The 16,571-nt window shown below is 40.8% G+C and overlaps 1 protein-coding gene across 1 annotated transcript; it reads right to left on the reverse strand.

The window, feature by feature from the left end:
* Positions 1-741: 741 nt before the first annotated feature.
* pycr1b (pyrroline-5-carboxylate reductase 1b) lies at positions 742-8,781 on the reverse strand. The gene is made up of 9 exons (XM_034540429.1): positions 8,618-8,781; positions 7,908-7,997; positions 7,425-7,495; positions 7,062-7,241; positions 6,322-6,429; positions 6,068-6,181; positions 5,036-5,128; positions 3,870-4,033; positions 742-3,379 (listed from the first exon to the last, which is right to left on the reverse strand). The coding sequence occupies exons 2-9, from the start codon at positions 7,972-7,974 to the stop codon at positions 3,199-3,201; spliced, it is 978 nt and encodes a 325-aa protein (XP_034396320.1). The 5' UTR covers positions 7,975-7,997; positions 8,618-8,781; the 3' UTR covers positions 742-3,198.
* Positions 8,782-16,571: the final 7,790 nt, after the last annotated feature.

A 16,571-nucleotide genomic window follows, 5' to 3' on the forward strand; every position in this document is an offset into this window, starting at 1 on the left:
ATGATTGACACAGAGCACATCCTCTTCACCTTAGGTGGAGGAGAGGTGCTCATAGCTGCCTGACCGACGAAGAAAGGTAACAGAAGTCTAATAATGAGAGGCAAATGGAAGTCTTTCCAGGAATGGCTAATCTTTATGGACAGAGCTAGGAGCATGCAGAGAATAACCTTTTACAATAAAAGGGGGATTACCGAGACACTTCAGTGGCTGAGGAAAAACCATTGCACGCACAAATAAACAGCCCGAGTGCACTAAGAGCATGCGGGACGCAATTTAATCAAGGGACACTGGTGTATGTATTAGTTTAAGGAAAATAAACTAATCCTACAACAGCTACAAATTGTTCAATTATAATGAGGACACGGCTCTTCACAAACCATCACTTTTCTTCCATCGCCATTATGCACCTGTGTGCTGACTGAATAGACCAACAGGCCTATCTCACTCCAAAACAAAGTGGCATCTGTTAATCCAAAATGTAGCAGCCTGGAGCGTACCAACGGGCCCAAATATCTATACTTCCAGTCTGCCGCAATCTCATAACATACCCAAAGGTAACGGCTCTTCTGTCACACCAATTCTGAACACACTGATATTTAGTTTCTAAGCTGGCAGCACACAGCAGTGGAAAGCACTGTACTTAAGCACACCATTGAGGTTATTACTGGCATATTTCAGATTAAGAGTTCATAAAAAACTGACTATTGGAATCCTATAAAATACAAAGCATGCATGCAAAAATTACGTCTCATTTAAGTTTATAGCAGTTCTACAAAAGCACGATTCCTCCGGTTAACTTCTCAAATAGTTTCAGTGAAATAAACATTTGAGGCTCAACAAGTTCAGAAAAGAGAAAAGTCAAAAAAAAAATTCTCTATTCTCCCATTAATTATATCTAGACCCCTCAGATTTATCTGGTGACCCTTGGGGTCAGACCCCTAGTTTGAGTACCACTGTACTAAACTACCAAAGTGTAAATAAATTGGTTCAAATTTCACCGAACCTATTACACTAAGATGTTACACACAGATGAAACAATCCAATAATGTCATTAATAATAAAAGATGTCACAGTGGACATATTACTCGAGTATAAATACTTTTTCTTTTAAAAATGATATCAATTTATAAATACATTCAGCACATGTATACTTTTACATGAGAAGGATATTTCATGCAGCACTTTGTAATGGACTTTAAATTATGTTTTCGTCTTTCATTTCTGAATTTGTTAATACTTTGTTAATGTTAAGACCAATAGAAGACAAGAGTAGAAGTTTGGATCGACAGTGAAATCCACAATCATTAGTCACTCTGACAGAAAGCTTCTATAATTGGACTGCGTTTCCTCAGCCAATCACAACATCCCTCCAGGGAAGGGACGGAAACACATGTATCTCTTATGACCGAAGGCACATGCATTTTTGGGAGAGGAATCAAATTGAGAAGAGACACAACCAGAATGTTTTCAGTGACTAGTGGGTGAAACATGTAACTGTGCAATAAGTGAGGCGGTGTAGTACATTTGACGTTAGCCCAGGGTCAATTTTAAAATCCCTCTCAACCAGCAGATATGGGAACAGGGTAATTTGATCTGACTAGAATTGCAGAATCTGGTCATTTGATCATAGGGTGCCATCTGCAGGCCAGGGCGCATCTTGATTACACACTGATGAGCCTGGTCAGACGTAGTCTTGGGGAAACCTCAAACAAACAAACATGTCCTACACAGAGTTGGGCAAAACAAATGGAGCTGAGAAAATAGAACAGGACACAAAGCAACTGAGTAGAGTCAGAGCCGAGTACTGAGAGTCAATCCAGACTCATTCAATTCAGGGATGAAGTCACTTTGGAACAAAAACATATGATTCTGCTTGTTTAATATTTACCTTTTGACTGGCACACCAACTCAATGGTTGATACCCCAAAACGAAAAAAAAAACTGATAACATAATATGTACCATAAAAATATAACAAACATTACCAAATACATAGTTAGGACGGACTGCCATGATGTCGATACATCATAATCTATGAATATATCTTGATATAGATAATCTTCATATAATTGTGTTTCTGTGTATATGAATGTCTTGTAGGACTTTCAGGTAACAACTTTCCATTTCTTTGAGAGAAAATGTAGAAAATGTCTTTCTATTAAAAAACATTAGGCGATTCAAGATAATAGTTTTAGATTTGGAGTTATAGACCCAAAATGTCCTTAACAAGCAGGAACAAATTAATTAAAACAAAATAGAGATGCACTGATAAGACATTGGATACCTGTCCGAAACTAACTTAAATAGCTGGATCAGGCATCTGTGACAATGAGTCAATTGGAGTCCATCATTTTGATGAATAACAATTCAGTACATTTATCTATCTATGTGTTGGTTGGTGAGGCATACAGCTTTTTAATTAAAACACTGGTATCGGAAGCGTAGTATTGCTTTCGGGACTGACGCACATCCCTAATGTTAAAGATTGGAATGAACTTCATAAGGGAGCAAAACATTGAGGGTCAAAGGCACAATGTTCTCCCTGTTCCAAAAAACATTGCAACACTGCAAGGAAGGAATATTATTAATGAAGACCAGTGTTCGTATACGACGATCAAAACAAAAATAAAAGCAGTTAAAAAAAATGTGTTCAATGACCATAAGTCTTTTTTACCAGTAGAGTACTGTTGGTTAAACAAAATATAAAGTACAAGCATAGACAAAAGAAGTGTACAGGATGATTTACATTGTGGATTCATTTTTGTTTTAAAATAAAAGACGATCATTAAGAGCTTGATGGTGTCCCAGCAGCCATCTGCTGCCAGGTGTGTACCAGGATCCCATGATTGCCCACTGGGTCACTACTGTTAACCAGCCCTGGTAGTCTGGATCCCAAACACAGACAGACCACAGATTGTAAATGCACTTTTGCTCTTCAATGTGTATCTGGAGTTGTCAGTGTGTATGCGTTTGTGTGTAGACAATAATCCTGCATCCCAACATAAGGCTAGACCTGTCTGCAACTCACCAAGAATGCACCTGTGTTTGTGGGTAATGTGGCGGTGACACCTGCAGGTCACAGCATGTAACTTAAGTCTGAATAAATAATTGTGCATTATTGTAAATTGATTTGGATGCGATTTCAGACCAGATCAGCTGTACAAGCATGTGTGTGTAAATGTGTGTGTCAGCCTGTGCACTCAGTTCTTTTTCTTGATACTGGGGCCGCCGCGATTGTTAAACAGGCTGAGTCCCGATCTGCTGTTCCCATTAGCTCCTCCGCTGACTGTAACTCCGGGCTGCTGGAGCACCTGGTCCAGTGTCGTCTTCTTAATGGCTGCTGGAGAGATGCGCTCCTGGTCTGCCAGATACTGCAGCTCCCTGTGAAAGGAAGAGACAGCCTAGTGTTTAGATGTACAGCACAAATGTAGGGGTATGTATGTGTGTTTCCTTCAGTGCAACAACTATAATGCCAGCTACAGAGTTTTTAATTTTATGTTAAGAGATCAGAGTTATCTGGATCACTTCCCATACGAACAGGGTGAAGAGAAAATTGAACTCCATAAATATTCATGTGTGTTTTTGTAATAAAGAATAATTTCCTGCTAAAAGTTCCTTCTTAGCAGGAATGAAAAAAAAAAAAAAAATAAATTATATATATATATATATCCATTCTACTTTGGCTCTAGGATTTTGTTATAGACAATTGTCATAATATTTTTAATTGTATACACCAATCAATTGAAAAAAAATAATAAAATAAATGAAAATAATCCACAGCAACTTGACAACTCAAATTCTTGAGTAATTTTGAGAGCCAAGAAAAGCGTTAGGCGAGAGAAAGCTGAGAAACCAGGTGCGACTGTCTCACCGCGTCCTAATGCACGAAGCCTCCACTGCATTGATCAGTAAGCTGCGGAAGCCGCCGCTCTCCATGACGTGCAGGGCATGAATGGTGGCGCCCCCTGGCGAGCACACGTTGTCCTTCAGCTGGCCTGGGTGCTGCTCCGAGTCCAGCAGCATCTTAGCTGCTCCCTGAAGAGAAACAGGAACACGACAAAGAACTTAACAAGTGCAAGGAGGCGTGGGGTTATGTAAAAGAGCACCGAGTTGTTTACTTGTACATACAAAGTATACAAAGTGCATCCTCGGCAACAGAAACATTGTTGTCCTTGTTATAATACGAGTGGCGCACACATGCATTGTAGTGTGGAAACAATTATAAATAAATAAATATTGTGTGATGTACAAAGTAAAAAGACCCCTGCAGAAAAAAAAAGAAAATTGCCCATAATAATGCAGACAGAAGTTGAGACACACGGAGCAGAAATCTGAAGCTGTTGCTGCTATGATTGAAAAACGGTTTGAAGTGAATAGTTTCCAGTCATTTTAAAAAGGGACATTGTGTAGCATTTAAGGGTTGGTTGTTTTTACCTTAGAACAAGTTTATATTACATGTAACTGGCCACCATGTTTCTACAGTAGCCCAGAACAGACCAAGACTAGCTCGAGAGAGAACCATTCACATTTTCACGACCGCCACCGTAGTTCTTTACTTTGGATATTGGGAGAAGTTTCAGTTGGTTGCAATCTGCAACCTCACCACTGGATGATGCCAAATGCGACACATTGCACCTTGAAGCAAAATCTTTGTTTATTAATCAGGTTGAAAACCGTAACATTTAGACATTTCTGTTTTGAACAATGCGATTTATATTTCCGAAGTTTCATAATTTTTAGTGAATGAAGTTATGGTAAACAGACTTTTATAGAACCGTTCTAGTCTTCCTCAAAGTGCTTTTACACGACAAGTCATTTGTACAATGATGTTCGGAGCTACGAGGAGCCAGGTGCCATTTGGGATCATCAGGACTATCTTAGCATTCACACACCGATGGCACAGCCTTTGGGGTTAAGTGTCTTGCACAAAGACACATCGACATGGACTAGAGGAGTCGGGGATCGAACCGCCGATCTTCCGATTTAGGGAAGACCTGCTCAACCTGAACTCACACACACAAACACAACACAACTGACCAATAGGGCCTGAGCTCCAAGTCTGACAGCCAGCCTTCTGGGCAGACCCATCTTCACTCCTCCGTCAGCCAGAGCATCCAGTGCTGTGAACGCCTGTTATAAACACACACAGATATACAGAGTTGTAAGTTTGTTTTCCCTGTAGGCAGCAACGCCATCACATCTTTAACTAATGTACAGACATCATATAAACTTACTATTTGAATCAACAGATTAGTGCTTTGTCCAGCTTTCTATGCGTCTTCCTTATTATTTAGCCTCCAGTCCAGTCGGTATAGTATACTCTTTAACACCGACATTTAATAATTAAAAGTTACTTCCTCCTCACTAAATCGGCGAGAATATGCTGAGACACTTTCACTGCTAAAATGTTAAAATACCCGTTTCAAGCTCTATGCAGACAGTACATAAAACCCACAGACACAATTATTCTTCATTTCCTCAACAATTCTACTACACACCATTACGTGAGCGTTTTTATGGCGCAATTAATAAGAGCAATACAAGACATTACCACAGCTGGTCTATGTTGTATGTAATATGTTTTCTGATGGAGACACATATGTGATGAACAAAAATGTAATCTGATTTTGACCCATTTGCCCTCTTCTCCCTGCCACTGCTCTTCCTGTCTGAAAACATATAAATATATTACCAGCCACAGAACGACAGTGACTACAGCCAAAATAACTTGCTGTTTGAGTGTGCCAATTAACACACAAAAAATAAGGTAATATAAAAAATATATTACTCACAGCTATGAAGATTTGCTTAATATCTTATTATGTTTTTGACTTTGTCAACACTAGCATCACTTTGAGCATTTGTTTAGTTATTATTTTTGTGATTTACACAATTAACAATACTTACAACAATACAATCAAAATAGGTAAACCGGAGTGCAAAAAAAAGATTTAGGATTAAAAGGATTACACGCAAAAATGACAGCTACCTTCTACGACGATTCTGGTTCTATGCATCCCACCTCCAATAAACCCTTTTCAACACACGCACAGCTCTGAAGTTACTTACATAGGCTGGTCCACTGCCACTCAGCCCAGTGACAGCATCAATGAGGTCCTCCTCCACCTCCGTACAAAAACCTACACTGGACATCAGCTGCTCCAGCAACTGGCTGTCCTCCACCTAAAAGAAGGAGGACAACATTTTGGTAATAATGCAGATAAATTAGTCAAAGCAAAAGATCTTGTTCAAACTTTTATCTGAGATGCAATGCAAAAACTGACACCCTACTATTTGACTCTTGTATCTACAATACACTTTACCTGAGCATATGTCCCAGTGGCATACACTGTAGCTCCCTCTCTCACCACCACTGGAGTATTTGTCATACACCTCATGACTTTAGGAAATGGACGGTACTGAAGTAGCTTCTGAAAATGGAAACACAGGACAGGTGCATAGAAGAGACAGGATGTAAAATAATGTTCTCCAACTTGTTGGAAGCATGCCCAAACAGCTTGATGAAACTTATCTGAGATAGGGAGGAAAAAGATATATATATATATATATATATATATATTCTCTTTTGTTTTTTTAAACAGACAGTGATACAGTATTCGACACAGAGTACAAGTTTGCCTTCATGTAATCTGGCTGAACCAGCATTTGACATGACACGTTCGGCAGATTAAAAAGTAGCCTCCATCAGCAACTTGTGCCAAAGTGTTTGTATATAAATGTACTAACATCCACAAGTGTCTGACAGGCAAGAGCAATTTACTTCCAAGCCAAGGCCAGCAACATGAAGGAGTTTAAACTTCAGTAGAGGTGGGATGGGAGAATATGTAAAATGTGTAATTGGTCTGGTCGACGTTTGGCTGAATAAAACCGGTTTAAATATTTGTACACAGTGTTCAAAGTTAGAGCTTGTAAAACCTCCGCAGAGCAATAAGTCTGGATTAAGCTACATGTCTGTGGAGTCCACAGTTGTCCATGTACGCGTCTGTTTGGGAGTACAACTGAAGATTTACAGGGCAAGAGAGAGATAGTAACAGAGGCTGACCTTCTCTATGGAGCTGATGGTGACACCTGCCGCACAGGAGACGATGAGGTGACGGTCCTCGATGTCTGGCCCAATCTCATCCAGAACAAAGGGGATGATGTGGGGTTTCACAGCCAGGAAGAGCACATCACTTTTGTTGACCGTCTCTTTGTTGCTAATCGTCAGGTTCACCCCCATTTTCTGAAGAAGAAAAAGAAAACAGCAAAAGTTGAAAGGGGAGATGTTAAGAGGTATGGGGGCGAAGGTGTTATTACAGCAACATGCACACATTATAAGCCATTGGACAAGCGTGGGCTTGTCCAATGTTTTCAGTTCAACTCCTATTTCTGGACATCACAAAAAAGCAGATATGTTTCTTCTCACCCTCAGCCCTGACACTGTGGGCAGCTCTGAGTCTGGGGAACTGGCTGTAATCCTATGTGTAGCAATCACACCTGGGGAGGGAGACATGAGGAGGAACGGTGAGGAAATGACAACTGTAAGGTAAAATTATCATGGAACATCAGCAGAAGAAACAATCTAAAAGGAGGCAGGAAACAGAGTGCAATCTAAAATGAATACATAAATCAAAAAGAAATGCAGGAAAGGACTTAAACACATTAACATTTAATAAATTGCAATACTCAGACCATATACAAGATGTGTGCATAGCTGTGCAAACAGACATGAATCTAGATGTGCAACTCTTCAGGCTTTATTTCAGTAAAAATGGGGATGTGTATAGTTTAGGTGTCGCTGTAACAGCATTATTTCCCCTTATCTAACCCAAAGTAAGTTGCAAATACTGTGGCATCATTGAATTTAGATTCAGTATAAGGTAAATGTTGCAGAATAAAGTGGCCTCACCTGCAGCAGTGAACCCTTTCACCAGTGCATGAGCCAGCTGGCCCGCTCCAATGAATCCAACACTCATCCTGATGATGTGGCGTCTTTGACCTGTAAAAACAACCGTCATGAAATGCAACGTACCAAATCTATAAAGAAACCCTCAAAATACCAGTATATATATACAACGTGCCTTACTGCAAACCACAGACAGGCTAGAGGGAAAACCCTGGAACTGGTCTCCAGACAGCGAATGATGAAACCCCTCTTCTGACACTTGGCAGCACCCATGGGTGATTTGACTGTGATATGGGTACATGTACTGAATTACAACTGCGAATGTAAACTACTCTACATTCAAATACATTTAATAAGCATCTAAAAGCTTTAGTACATGGATCAACTACAGAAAGAGTAATCTGATAACATCTTCTTGATGTTTTGATGACGCCTTATTTCTTGATTGACAGCTGGGTTTGCAACGTTGCTTTTGAAACTTCATGAGTGTAAAACCCTGTTTCACTGTTGACTTTGCCTCTTAACAACGTTTAAAAGGTGGCGAACCAGCCGTTAATGTATCCAGTCATAACACGAGCTCTCCAGTTGATGCTGGTGGACGATGATAGCATGTCCTAGCTAGCAGCTGGCCGCCTGTCCTTGACTATGAGCTCCGTTAGCTCGGCATCATCACCCGAAATGAATGAGAAACGCGACAACGCGGAGATAGTTACCTTTCCCTAAATGTTCCAACGGTCGTCAAGTGCACGTTGAGGACGTGACGGTTCGGTTCCCCTCGGGCGCGAGAGAAGAAACAGAAGAAACACTATTTGTGTCAACGTGGCTTCCTCTTTCCTCAACTCTCCATGTGCTCCATCACTGTAACAGAGAGTGACACAGACCAATCACGACAGACCACGCTGGCCTCCTGGCCAATGAGAAAGTACACCACAGCTTGTGGGCGGGACTTGAAGTCATTCCCGCCCAGTTGCATCAGTCGGTCTGGGCCCACTGCCAGGGAACATGCAGGTTCTTATAGGCGTAAAGTACAGGACAGTTTCCATTCAGACTGAATGACTGATTCAACACAGGTAGACTGGACGTTTAGCATGTGGTGGAGAGGAGAGTACTTCCCTTACTATTATCTGAGCATACTGTAATATACCTACTGTACTTAGATAACAATACATGTGTCTGTCTTCTGTGAAACAGGCCCTTTTTCAGCCATTACAGAGGCCAAGCCTCACCACTCCAGTGTTCACACACACGTACACACCTATACTCAAACCAGAAGATAATACAGTCAGAGTCATGTTTACTCAACATACAACAATTCTCACCACCCTGACCTGTTTTTAAAAAAAACGACATTGATGACAACGCAGGGAAGAGTTTTATCAGAGGACATCTTTATTGTACAAGGACGTGATTATGAAACTTCACAGCTATGTACATCTTTAAAAGAAGGCTAATTTTCACTATTGATTAGTCTGCTGAATATTTCATGAAATTAATGTATTATCGTTTTGTCTTTCGAATATCATATATTAATAAAAACTATTGTTCATTACAATTTCCAGAGCTAAAAGTGACATAATTAAATTGAATGTTTAATCCAACCAACACTTATCTTGTTTAATCGCAGGGTTGGCGCTTTGGTTGGTGTCCTTTAGCGAGATACTCAACCCCCAAGAGGCTCCCAGGTGCTTTATGGCAGATCACTGCTCCTTAATGCATAGGGTGGGTTTAAATGCAGAGGTCAAAGTTCATGTATGATCCTGAAAGTATGACCATTGTAAGTTAAATCATATATGCCAAACAAAAATATCAAAGCCTGACATTACAGATGCTGGAGCCGGAGAATTTTGGCATTTGAAATCGAAAAACTATTTATCTCTAATCAAAATAGTTGTGACGATGATTTTTCGGTCAACTCACTCACCAATTAACGGACTAATCATTTCAGCTCTAGTTTCTGACCAAATCTATTTGAGTTGTTATGGAATATATCTGAACCCCATTTCTTCAGTTTTTGTTATATAAGAAATGATTGCACATTTCTTTTTCTATTTTGCAATGGTGACAATACATCTCCTTTTTTATATGCCGAATACTCCATCATATGTTCAGGGTTCATTATCATTTTGACTAGCAATGCACTGAGATTTGAAGATGACTCACCAAAACAATTCAGGGTACTAGAAGTGCCTTGTGATATCTGAGGGACCTGAATCTGAATGAAGGATTGTTATTCTAACATGAGACTGTCGACCAGTGCTTCTTCCTCTTCCCTTGGATTTGACAGAATCTGAAATGAAGCAGAATTGGATGCCACGTTCACTAATGAGCCACGAATCTCAAACACAGTTTGGCTGCCTCTTCTTTGGTAGTTCACCAATGCATATTCTCAAAATAAGCCATGAACCTGGCTTGTAACTGTCAGTTTGATGCTAAAATCTCCCCTGTGCACATTTTAATAGGACTAACCCTCTTGTCTATCTGCCTGTATCTTCCTCTCCATGTTTCTCATGCCATGCCATGCCAGACTAAATTTATACTCCACAAGAGGTGCCGTATTCCTCCTTTGAGGGACCTCATTCCATTTACTTTCCCATGGTGCTGTTGGACAGGAATGCAGGCGGAGGGATTGCACATGCTCCCGTCTATATATAAAGCAGAATGCATGGCCTTCCAGCAGCACCAGCTGTTAAAGTACTCGTCCTCTTCAGTCAGCTGGGCAGGATGATATAATTTCATCAGTTTATTCTCTACACCCAAATGCAGGGAAATAGTCATTTATTTTAGACCAGGGTCATCGCAAGGTACTTTGGATTACTGAGATGACTAGTTCAAATAGCTTTAACTGTCCAATGATATGCTCTGTTACGATGGTGTAAAGGCTGTTTCATAGCCTTCTCCACATCGTCAGGATATCATTTAGATGGATAGATACTAAATCACTTGATTCTGTTGTAATTTAAAGGGGTGCTCCACTAAGTTCAAATATTAACGGTCCAGTTTGAAGGATTTAGTGGCATCTAGTTGTGAGGTTGCTGAATGCAACCAACTGAACACCCCCCACCTGCTTCTCCAAGTGTGTCGGAGAATACAGTGGCCTTCACGTAACGTGAAAACATGAAAGGCCCTCTTTAGAGACAGTGTTTGTCCGTTCTGGGCTACTGTAGAAACATGGCGGTGCAACAGGGCAAACTGACATTATATTCCATTTCTGCCCATACATCACTTTAAATCCTACACTCTGGACCTTTAGTGTGCATGTCCAAGTGTCCTTGAGCAAGACACTGAACCCCGAGTTGCTTCACAGAAGCCCACTGCTCCTCAGGATGGGTTAAATGCAGAGAACAAATTTCATGTAAGTATGTAAAAAATATGTAATATGACCAATAAAGTACTGAATTTGATCATGACTGTGAAAACACTATAATGTCTTCTGTGAGGAGACTTCAAAAGTCTGATGTCATCATCGTCTAATCTGACTCAACAGATGTAGACTGTGGATATACGCCTGCCATTGGCCACCGATTTCAGCCGCCATTTTCCTGCCCTCCCATTATCTGCGCTATATATTGTGCAAAGTCATTGTGATTGGTTTAAAGAAATACAAACGTCCCCCCCCCCCCTTCCCCCCATAGCAGAAAGATAATGTGTGGAGCCAGACCTTACTTTAGCGCTGACACAGCACTGTGGAAATAGGTCCGGCTATGGGAGACGAGGGTCAGGACGTCATCAGGGTTATCTCTGCTTGGGCTTGGGCTTTTTTCACAGTTAGTCTACGTTGCAAACTGGAGGTGTGTGGTTTAAAAGACGTGGCATTTAGGAGGCAAGGAGGTCTAATTGCATTATGGTAAATGTAGGATTCTGTGTTTTTAATGCATTTTATTTTAAAAAATCGGTCTCTTGTGAGTGACCCAACTTTACAGATGTGCAATTGTGTAATGTTTTGAGTGTAATTTCGAAATGTAAACTCTTCCTGGAGTCAGAATTTTGAATTCCTCAAAACAGAGTACATGATGTCAGTGTAAAACAGAAATGTAAGGTGTGAAGGAACAATACAATTATTCCTTCCCTTCTGATGTTGCAAGGTGCATAAACACAGATGGAGAAGTGTGTGAGGGGGTACGGCATCGTGTACCCTTCCCCTTCTTGCTTCAGCTTTTAGAATAATTACCCGCAAAATTATTCTCTGAACCTAATCTCAAACAAGCTGTACATTTCGGTGATGTATCCCTCCAGCTCTCTCAGTCACACACAGCACACACACAAAAAAAGTCGATTTACCACTGCCTGCTTCTGTACAATCTATCACTCAGACTTGGCATGTGTGCTGAGGCGTGACAACACTTATTCGCTCCTTCTTGTTTTGACATACGCCCAAGAGATTTATTAAAAATACCACAGAACACTCTTCTTATATTCCAGCACGGTGACAAGTGGATCCAGGTGAAGCGTTCACAGCAATTTGTTGCTCAAAGTGATTAGGGCCCAGCGGTGCATGTGTGTGTGCGTGTGTGTGTGTGTTTGTGTGAAACAACATTTTTTAAAAAGCAAGAGAGAGTGAAGTAGCTTTGTTGAGTGAGAGCAGAAGTGCATATTTAATATCACACCGACAGAAAATCTTCCCCAAGTGGTCATACGTCTGTCTCCTGCAGTCTGAGACAAGAATGAGGGACAAGAATGAGTCCGAGGCAGGAATGACTACAAAGCAGCGGCGTTAAAACATCCACTGTAATCAATGTCAGCTTTCAATTTGATGTAAACCCCAAAACTAATAAAGGATTTCCCTCAGCTCATCACGAAATCTCACAAACAAATCACAGTGAAATTCCCAAAAGAACCCGGGGGAACCAAATATGTCATACTTCTTCAGTATTTCTATTCTCAGCTCAGCAGGTATTTAGCATGGAGGGAGATTTGTTTTGTTCATAAAGTAGCAAGAAGGTTTAATAGGACAAACTGTGGCCACAAGGTCACAAGAGGATATTTGTTGATTGTACTATTTTTTGTTGATTCACTGGTGCACCGACCAGGTGACTCAGATCTAAAAGGTTGCCGTGCTGGTCGTCTCTGTACTTTGACCTTCTGCTGGAAATGAATGTGAAGGGTGAAAAAAATTAGTTTTTTCCCCACACTGATCACTTTTAACCAAAAAACAAATCAGTTAAAAGAAAGACTACACTTACATGAGTGCAAAATCCACAGCATAATCTAGAGGATGTCTTTAATTTCCTGAAGATTTTGAGAGAACCTATTTCTGTGTCGGATGAACTACAGTTCATACTATTTACACCGTTTATACTTAATCTCATAGGCCTATTTGGAAACACAAAATATGGCAATCAGTGCAAATCAGTGAGACGATGATTTATCATTCGACAATGTTCTACAATAACATTTGGCAAAACAAAAGCCAAGAGCTCCGGGGGGGAAGTTGACATCAGCAACACGCACCAGCAGAGATTAGTCCTGACAGCGAGCCAGCAGTCCCCTGTCCCTCCACCTCCCCGCGGCTAAGGAATCAGGAAGAGGCCGTTATGATGGACACCTGTCACAGCTCATCTCTGTCAAAAGAGTTCATACACTCTGGGCTGTGTGTGTGTGTGTGTGTGGGGACAGCTATGTGTAAGACAGAGGCCCGCAAGGAGTGAGAAGTAAAGTGAGTGCCGAACATGGAACAGCTGCTAAATGGGGATCTGCAGAGGAGCAGAGAGCACAGAGGCCTGAATGGAGCTACAGATTGCAGTCTGGCAGCACTGTCCGTCCCTTTTAGTGGCAGCTTTCTCTGGGCTCGGTCTCATTCCACTGATGTTGTATCTTTGGAAATATCAGTCAGAGTGCAAAGCAAGTACTGCCTCTAGAGGGCCTTGTCCATAGAAATAACATTTATTAATTGATAAAAAACAATCACCACCAGTTGACATAAACCCACATATAATGCAGTGATTATCTGCTCATGTACATGTTGTTCACTTGTATTTACTTAATAATTTTTAAAAAGTGGTCTTAGATAGATGCTGCTGAGCACCAAGGGGTTTCTTTACGTATGCTTTGGCCCAGTGGCTTCCCAAGGACTTAATATAATAGCACTCACAGCTGTGACAGGGGAATACATTGATCATGGATTAGAGAGATGAAGTGACCAAAGCAGAGAGGACTGAAGGATGGAGAGAAGGAGGAGGAGAAGGAGAGGGAGGTTGTATGAAGTGAGAGAGAGAAATGGGAGGGGGGGGATCTGGAGAGACAGAGTTGAAGGAGAGGGTGAAAGAGAGCAATCTTAATCAAGAGAGAAGGAGGAGGACACGGAGACACTGGTGAGGCTAAGTTGTGGCAGCTAGTCATCTTCTTCATGTTTTATTCTTAAGAAACAAGAAGATAAAAGTGCTGACAGAGAAGGTGGCAGCCAGAAAGGCCTCTGTTTTGTGTCCTTTACTCCTAGAGATACTGGGGTTTTAATTCCCACTGTCAAGCAAATTAATGCTGGTCAAAGATTGTGTATGTTGGAGGTGACCGAGACAAGATGCTAAAAAGGGTAGCAAATAAGGACGCATGACCAAGAAATATTATGAACTAAAATGTGAATTTACTGTCTTTGACTGGACACAAACTGAACACACTGAACATTATTTGAGGCTTACATTTAAAGGTGATCACACAGTTGAATTTTGAAGTTTAGGCAGACGGAGTCTTACCCCACTCGAATAACACTGGCAGATTATTATTATTACAGTATTGTATAGGGACAATTATTGTATACGTTTGTACTTGGTGGGTGTGCAACAAAGCTGTAAACACAAGCTGATATAGCAAACTTGTTAGCAATCAGTTGCCTATTTACACATCTAGCAGACACGGAGTAACATTAGCATTTATTATGAGTCCTGTTTCTGGTCACCTGGTGACTGTAAGTCTAATGTTCACTCTCTTTTAGCTCTGTTTTGGTCTCTACCACCTCCTGAGAGAAATAGTCTCTCTGTGTCTTTCGCCACTATAATGTGTCCCAATGGTCACTAGCTAGTCACTTACTGTGTCTGTCGGCTGTTTGGCACTGGACAGGTAGACTTTAGCAGGATATTAGAGCGTTATCACTTAAACAGCTGCCAAATGTTGCTGCTGGGAGCATCATCAGTCCAACTCCTCACATATACTGACGCTTCTTCAGACCCCTTAACATCACTTTCTAACACACTGGGTAGCCCAGCGCGCGGTCCCAGTTAACACATGGTTAACGTTGCAAATTTAAAGAAAAACCCTTTTGGCAGCAAAACCATTTAGTTAGGTTTGAAAAAGACATTGTGTTTAGGCTATAAGTAAAATGTAAACAACGTAACATAAGTAGGAACACGTTACACACATCACAACAAACCTCCTCAAATGTACAGTTACTTTTCGTGCAATTACTGCTTGGAATTTACTACCTCGTCATCTATCTCATACAGGTAATAATTTGTCATTTAAAATTAATTAAAAGGCGCACCTTGGGGCATCAACCAGTTGACATTAACTACTTGACAGTTTCCATCACTATTGTAGTCATCTGTTCTTTCTTTGTATATATTACTGATGTACTGCACACATACATCCTAGTTCTCGACTGCACTTCATTTATTTTTTATTATTCTGTTTGTACTATTTTTTAACTGTTTGTTTCACGTCATGTTTTGCATGTTTGCATGTATAATTTTGTCCTTCTGTGGACCCCATTAGCGGCCGCTAAGGCGTCAGCTAACGGGGATCCAGTTAATAAACTAAACTAAACTAAACTAATACAACTTCAAAATAACTCATCAGTGGTCAACATCTCCTGGTTGGAAGTCCTGTGTTTGTTTGACCCACTCGTGGGTTTAAACTACTTCATCACTCTCCCGGAGCGTTCTCTCTTAAATGTAAAAGAAAATCTTTTTTGTAAATGCAAAAACATTTTTTTCTTACTTTTGACCTGTTGTTCACATGTTCCATCTTCTGTAATAATGTACAAACATGTCTCGGTCACAATGACCATCTACAGATTGTGCAATTGTGAATACTGTGTTTTTTCAAAGATGGCATTCAAACTGCAGATTAGCAGTGGACTTGATGAAGCAGCCTCTAATAAATGCTGTCTCACTGCTTCAAAAGGAGTGCAGACAGCTCATGTTTATTTTTGGCAGCCAGGGTAACGTCCTTAGACCTTTGGTGAGGGGTTCGCAGATGACAGGGATGCCACAGATGCCAATGCTAGATTTACTATTTATACTCAAGACCTTGTGTATTATTTGAGCAGCAATATAAGCAGCAAGTGCAGTGTGTGTGTTATGCCACTGGTGAAGAATAGTGGGCGTGTCTTGGTTTATGAGGATTTGGTAGGATATACCAGTGGGACCTGGCTGCGTGGGTGAGTTAAAGAGATAGGGTGTCACCTCAGAGGGGTGAGGCACAGGGAACGTAGCGTTAAACATTCCTTGTTCACATTCCAGAAATAGTTCCACGTTGAAGTCGAGGTATCTGGATGCCTTCGAGTTAGACCATGTGCCGCACCAGTGATGTCCAGGGCCCGGGATCTTTGATTCAATAATCTCCCCCTCAATAATTTCCATCTTTAAATATCAAATGCACAAACAAAATCAACATGGAAGCAGATTAATAAGTTAAACCTGTGCCACCAATATGATAATTGTAAGCTTCCATATGGTA

The sequence above is a fragment of the Cyclopterus lumpus genome, chromosome 1 (genome assembly GCF_009769545.1).
Source record: "Cyclopterus lumpus isolate fCycLum1 chromosome 1, fCycLum1.pri, whole genome shotgun sequence".
In the NCBI taxonomy this organism is placed as follows: domain Eukaryota; kingdom Metazoa; phylum Chordata; class Actinopteri; order Perciformes; family Cyclopteridae; genus Cyclopterus; species Cyclopterus lumpus.